At 55.0% G+C, this 6,735-nt stretch overlaps 1 protein-coding gene across 2 annotated transcripts; it reads right to left on the reverse strand.

Moving 5' to 3' along the window:
* Positions 1 to 638: 638 nt before the first annotated feature.
* On the reverse strand, positions 639 to 6,294 carry LOC309327605 (ceramide-1-phosphate transfer protein-like; the record flags this gene model as incomplete). Of its 2 annotated transcripts, none has more annotated exons than XM_081836926.1 (5): positions 6,131 to 6,294; positions 5,490 to 5,968; positions 5,045 to 5,133; positions 3,591 to 3,781; positions 639 to 1,170 (listed from the first exon to the last, which is right to left on the reverse strand). In XM_081836926.1, the coding sequence occupies exons 2-5, from the start codon at positions 5,587 to 5,589 to the stop codon at positions 639 to 641; spliced, it is 912 nt and encodes a 303-aa protein (XP_081693052.1). In that variant the 5' UTR covers positions 5,590 to 5,968; positions 6,131 to 6,294. The 2 variants fall into 2 exon arrangements, with proteins under 2 accessions (XP_081693052.1, XP_081693051.1); XM_081836925.1 differs by having other exon boundaries at positions 5,045 to 5,136.
* Positions 6,295 to 6,735: the final 441 nt, after the last annotated feature.

A 6,735-nucleotide genomic window follows, 5' to 3' on the forward strand; every position in this document is an offset into this window, starting at 1 on the left:
CGTTTGCGACTGGACTTAACTGTCAGGGGTCCTTTACCTTTTTAGCACCTTTATATTAAGCAACGATGGAGTCCACAGGTGAGGAATACTTTTATTTTTTGTCAGTCTTCCGTATTTGCCCCTAAAACCCGGGCTTTTAGGCGGCGGAGCGGAGCTGGCAGGTGCAGAACTCCGAGCAGCCAGCAGAGGGAGCCCCGAGCATCTCATTCCCCCTCTAAGCTCGCTTCATTCCGCTCCCTGGTCAAGAGCTGCATTAGGGGACTCAGCAGGGGCTGCGATGCTGGCGCTTCCCGCCAAGCCCCCCTCCCCCAGGCGTCCAGCGAATAATCCTGGCACTGCAGAGTCGGGAGGGACCCCCAGGGGCCATCTAATCCCACCCCCTGCAATGCAGGAATCGCAGCTGAAGCATTCCTGGCAGGTGGCCGCCCAAGCTCTGCTCGAAACCTCCCAAGGAAGCCTGGATCCGGAAGGCATCTCCGGGGATCAGCCTGGCAATGCAGCGTCGCCTCGCCTGGCGCTACCAGCCAGCCTTGGTCCCTTCCCTGGGACTGGGCGCAGAGGCGCTGCCAGGGAAGGGACCCGCTGCTGCTGCTGCTGCTGCTGCCCCCGCCCTCCCCCCTTGGGTCCCCTCCTCGGCCTCAGGGCAGCGCCAGCATCCCGTTCGCGGCATACAGCTCCTGGGTGGCGTTGTAGACGTGGGCGATGCTGCGGACGGTGTCCAGCAGCCTGCGGGGGCCCTTGCCCTCCTCGCCCCCTCCGGCGCTCAGGATGCGGTAGAGTCCGCGGCGGGAGGGCATGGCCATGAAGGCCAGAGCGGCCGCCTGGCGCACCCACCAGTTGTGGTAGGGCGCCAGGGCTTCCTGGTAGGCGTCGGCGCACATGCGGGAAGGGTCCGCGTCCTCCGGGCTGGTCCCCAGCTTGCGCAGAAAGAGCTCCAGCCACTTCAAGGCCCGGTGGAGGCGCAGGAAGGTCCGGCAGCCGGAGGGGGGCCGGCCGGCCGGCAGGGACTGGAAGCCCACCAGCCCCCGGGCCAGCTCGAAGCGCACCATGGACTGGAGGGTGCGGTAGTGGGCTCCGTGGGGGCCGCGCTGCTTCTCCTGCAGGATGGCGATCTTGGTGCGCGTCTCGCCGGAGATCAGGCCGAAGGCGGCGCCCAGCGAGTCCATGAGTCTGCGAGGAAGGAGAGAGCGGGCCGGAGTTTAACAAGAAAGAAGCGGCGGAAATTGTGGGCTCCCACCCGCTTGTCTCGGGAGACAGTGGAGGACTGAGCCTTTGGGGGGGCGGGGGGGCTCGCAGCGCCTGCTGTGGAGATGCTGCTGCCTCTGGCATTGTTCTTGCTGCATTTGCAGCACCGAAGTGACCTCCCCGGGGGCGCAAGTCTGGGCAGTGTTTGGAGGTCCTAGGCTGCCCAGAGGACAAGATCTCCCTCTCCTCCGCCTCTCTCAAGTGGTCCAAAGGAAAACAGAGTAAGATGTTGGGCACCAGCTGGGCTGCAGGAGTTGCAGGAAGGAGGCGGACGAGGCGCCACCCAACCGCCTCAAGGACTCCACTTCGGATCTGTGGAGGGTTCGCTCTGTAGCCTTTTCTTCTCCCGAAAATATCCTGCCTGCCAATACCATAACGCCTTCATACCAATCTAGGGTGCCAGGAATCCTTAGGAAAGGAATTGAGTTTTAACCACTCAGTGGTTAAAAATGAAAACTAATTTTAAAAATTGGCAAAAAAGGAAACAGGAAAAGAACTGAGAATAAAACAGCCAATGCCATTGTACAAATCTGTGGTGCAACCACATTTGGAGTACTGCGGTTGGCACTGTGGGTTAAACCACAGAGCCTAGGACTTGCCGATCAGAAGGTTGGTGGTTCGAGGTGAGCTCCTGTTGCTCGGTCCCTGCTCCTGCCAACCTAGCAGCTCGAAAGCACGTCAAAGTGCAAGTAGATAAATAGGTACCGCTCTGGTGGGACGGTAAACGGTGTTTCCGTGCGCTGCTCTGGTTCACCAGAAGTGGCTTAGTCCTGCTGGCCACATGACCCGGAAGCTGTACGCCGGCTCCCTCGGCCAATAAAGCGAGATGAGCGCCGCAACCCCAGAGTCGGCCACGACTGGACCTCATGGTCAGGGGTCCCTTTACCTTTACCTGTGTCTAGTTCTGGTTGACTCATCTCAAAAGGGATATTGCAGTTTTGGAAAAGGTTCAGAAAAGAGCAACTGAAATGCTCAAGGGGTTCCTCTATGAAGAAAGGTTGTGAAACTTGGGAGTTTTTAGTTTAGAGAGAAAAAGCAAGTACGTAAAAGCTCACTCACGCTTCCCTTTCCCCCATGATTCCCGGTCAGGGGTCCAATAGAGGTTGGCTTGTGTGTTTGTCCTGCTGCTTTTCCTGGGAAAATGCTCTTTTTATTACTGAGGGCTCCGCACACTGAGAGAGGGAAAACTCAGTAGGAGCAAACAGCAATTCTGTTTTTTTCTGTGGATTGATGTTTGTTCTGATTTAGCACTAAAGAGCAGCTTTTACCTGGGAAAGGAGCGTGGCAAGGGGGAAACTACTTGAACCCATACTTTCTAGGCACGGAACAAACAGGTGGCTCCTAGCCATAATGGCTAGGCTCTGCCCTGTGCAGTTAGAGGCAGCAATGCTTCTGAATATTATTTGCTAGAAAATCAGGAGTAGAGAGAGGGCTGCTCTTTTGTTCATTTGGAACACCTGGCTGCCCCCTGTGAGAAGAGGATGCTGGGCTAGACGGGCCCATAGCTGTCAACTTACAGATTTGAAAATAAGGGACCAGCAGCCTCACCTGTTCCAGGCACTCCAGTCTTCCTGTCCTCCTGCAGTCTGGTCAAACTCATGCTGGTAGCTTCGAGAACACTGTCCAACCAACTTTGTAACCAGAGGTTCGACTGACTAGAATCTGAATCACAAGCCCTATGCAGCCTCAACTTAAGATGGCTCCCCGGCCTGGCTTTGCACTGCAAAGTTTGCAGCAGCATGTGCAACAAAATGGCGCCCAGCATTCAAGAACCCCCTCAGCTTGCATTAACTAGCCACACACAAGGTATGCAAGCTCCACCCCCCCCAGTCGTTCTTAGACTTCTTATTGGGTGAGCAACACAGCCAAGCAACACAGTTGGAGCCTCCCTCCTCCCTGGCCGGCAGGGAGGGAGGGAGAGGAGCTGCTTCCTTTGAAATTTAAGGGACATCATTTAAGGGACATCCATCAATAAGGGACAGCAGCGGGACATGGCGCTGGAATAAGGGACTGTCCCTTCAAATAAGGGACACTTGACAGCTATGGACGGGCCCCTTTTGGCCTCATCCAGCAGCCAGGCTCTTCTGATCCTCTTATGGAACCTCCAGGCCCAGGCCCAGTCTATCTGGATTCCTCGGTTCCTGACTCCCTTCCAGCTCTAGGATTCTGCGCTGCTGCTTCATTGGTTTCTGTTTCCTGTGGGACCTGGAAACCTCCTCGCTGCCTTTGCCAAGCCTGTCCCAGGAACTTAGTATCTGGGCCAGAATTTCTCACCTGGGAAATGTGACTCCTGCTTCTACAGAGCCCCCTTGGCTTTTTTTGGGGGGGACGCAGCTCTTACTCACTTGATCAGCTCTTTCCAGCCGCTGAGGTATTCCCGGATGAGGATTTGCCCGCTGGGCGTGAGGCTGGCAGCGAAGGCCCTCTGAAGACGTACGATTCGGAAGCCCTCACCCAGGTCCTGGGGCTCCGATGGGGTGTGCAGAAGGAGGGCGGCCCCGGTGGTGGCAGAAGGGGGCGATGCGGAAGGAGGGGGCTGTGAGCAGAGCAGAAGGGCAGAGTCACTGGGGTGGGTGAGCTGGTGGGACTGGGGTGCCTTAGGGGCAGAAAAAGCAACCCTCCGACCCTCGTGCTCACCCCACCCCAAATCATCACTCCAAATGTAACAAAGAAGTCTCCACTTTTGGGGGGACATACAGCTGCATAATTTAGCCTCTGGCAACTTAGAATCTAGAACTGTAGAGCAGAAAGGGACCCCCAGGGGCCATCTAGTTTAACCCCATGCAATGCAGGGATTGCAGCTATGCATCGCTTACAGGTGGCCACCCAGTGCTTGCTTAAAAACCTCCAATAGCAATCAGGGAGGCTTAATTGCTTCCGTTAAGATCCCTGCATTACAGGGGGTTAGATGGGGTCCCTCCCAACTCTGCCATCTACAGTTCTAGGATTCTCTCCAGCTGGGATCCTGGTGTGGGAATGTTGTGGGTAACAGGAGAGGATATATGGATTAATATTATCCTTCTGAACTTGCCTTAGCAAGTTTCTTCACTTAGCAGAGTGCATTCCCCTATCACACAGCAGGAAGCTGGTTGCAGACTCGTTAGAATCTCTTAAGACAACAAGCAATTCAGTCTGGCTTGCCCAGATTGAGACATGTTCTATTATTCCTGATAAGACCCCCTGAATCCCTCCTAAAAGAATAAAGACACCACAGTCCTATTCATAAGTAACAAAAAGTAGTTTTGCTCACAACCGGGCAGAGCACAGTGTGATCCCTCAAGGCAGGTTTTAGGGTTAAAGTTACAAACATGTACAAATAGGTTTGCCTTGTATGGGAGATAACCCAGGAAGTGCTGGCTGAGAGCCAGCAGTGCAGTCCAGGTGAATCAGAAAGCAGGCAGGGTGGAAAAGAAGGGAGGTGGCTCAGGGACTTGACCTTTTACCAGGTCTGGAAAGGTCTGGCCCACCTACTTGGCTGTTGTTTAGCCATTTAGTCATGTCCGACTCTTCTTGACCCCATGGACCAGAGCACGCCCACCTACTAGTCATATGCAAAGGAAGGTTGCTCCAGCCAGGAGTGGCAGGAAGTTCAACTGGCTGGACCAACATCCCCTGCATGTCCACTCTAGCACACCAGGTAATGTACTTGACTGCTCCAGTAGATGACATCGCACACCTAGTAGAAATCCAAGCACTGCAAAACTCTCGGCATTTTTGGATTTTAAAACATGAGCAAATTCTCACTGAACTCCATTCCAAAACTGGGAGCAGCTGAGCTGGGGGCGTTCCGGGTTCTCACCTTCCTCTCTGCATCCTCCTTGCTGGGCGGCGTCCCCCCAAACCAGCGGCACGGACGGACCCCCCAAACGCAGGTGGAGTTGGGCAGCTCTGCTGCGGCACCGAGAGCAGGCAATGCGAGACCCACAGGGGCGGGGAGGCAGAGAAAACACACGGATTTATTAGGTGAAGACTCAAACCCAGAACAAAGCAATTGCAGGAGGACAGCGGAAGGTCGGAAATGAGACCCCTGTTGGGGTGGGGGGCTCCCCAGAGGCCTGTTTGCAATATTGACCTCCTTCACCCCTGACAGCCTGGAAGAGCCCCAGTTTTAGTAGGAAAGCTTTTGTCTGCGCCCCTCCCTTTAAATAACAATTGCAAATGGCTGCAAAATGAATCTGAGAATTGGAAAAGGAGATTTCAGGAGAAGCGAAAGGCCACAGCACGCCCCCCGACCCTCGACTTACGGAGGCGGAGGCTGGAGAAGCAGAGGAGCAGGAGGAAGAAGACCCCCGCGGTGCAGGCCAGGCGGCAGAGACGGGTGCGAGTCCACCCCGTGGCCCCCATGCCCGGCACCCTGGCGCTCCTGCCGCGGCCGCGTCCTTCCCCGGCCTTCCTTTGCACCCTGACCGGGGCTGTCTGCTCAGGTGGGGAGATAAGACTTCCTTATCAGTCGGGGACGAGAGGAGGGTGGAGGCAGCGGGTGGGGAGGGGGCGGCGACCTCTGCCCAGCCCCCGTCTCCAGGGACAGGGTCCCACGCAGGGACACCCGGCAGCGCGCTGCCTTGGGCCTGACTCTGAGCTTTGGCAAGGGCGCTTTGACATCTCCGCCGGGATGGGACTGGACCTGCCAAGCTCAGGATGTGGCGCGGATCCGTCTCGGGAGACACGTGGCAGCCGCCCCCGGAATGGAGCCAGGAGGCATAGCTGTCAACTCCCCCCCCCCCTTTTATTGCGAGGAATCCTATTCGGAATAAAGGAATTTCCCTTAAAAAACGTTGGCAGCTATTGCCAGGAGGGAAAGACCGGAGCAGCATTGGAGAGTTGGGCGAAAGGGACGAGAACCTTCAGGCACTTTGGGTACGATCCGGCGTTCCTGAATACGTACAGCAGAAGAAGCATCGTGTTCAGGGCCAGCCTGGAGAACCTTGAACGAGACCCGATCATCATCAGATCCCGCTGATATCCTTTGTTGGACTTTTCGCCCACATGCAGCCGGGCTCATCCTACGGGACTTGTTTCAAAGTTTTCGTTTCTCGCCTTTAGATCTGTTGCTTTAAGAACAGACCTCCCGAACGAATTAAGTTCTTAACCCGAGGTACCACTGTATAACCTTTCATGTGCATGCACACTTCTTCAGATACAAAAGCTTATACCCAGAACAAAACTTAGTTGGTCTCTAAGGTGCTACTGGACAATTTTTTAATTTTAGTTTTCGTTTCTCGCCTTTAGATCTGTTGCTTCTCTGTTCTCTCTGTTTTATATACGTTACAAAAGGAAGTCTTTGCACACGCGCCGCCACCACCGAAAAAAAGGACACAGGCAGCAATAGCTGGGCAGGTTTAATACTTTGCTATGTTTTTATATATGCTGGAAGCCGCTCAGAGTGGTTAGGGCAACCCAGTCATTCTATACAAGATCTCAAAGTAGCTGTTCTATTACAAAGGAATTTCAGAAATAGACTGGAAAGAGAAGCTGCTGAATTGCAACTTA

This window comes from Podarcis erhardii (genome assembly GCF_964252035.2).
Source record: "Podarcis erhardii genome assembly, chromosome: 13".
NCBI classification, from domain to species: Eukaryota; Metazoa; Chordata; class Lepidosauria; order Squamata; family Lacertidae; genus Podarcis; species Podarcis erhardii.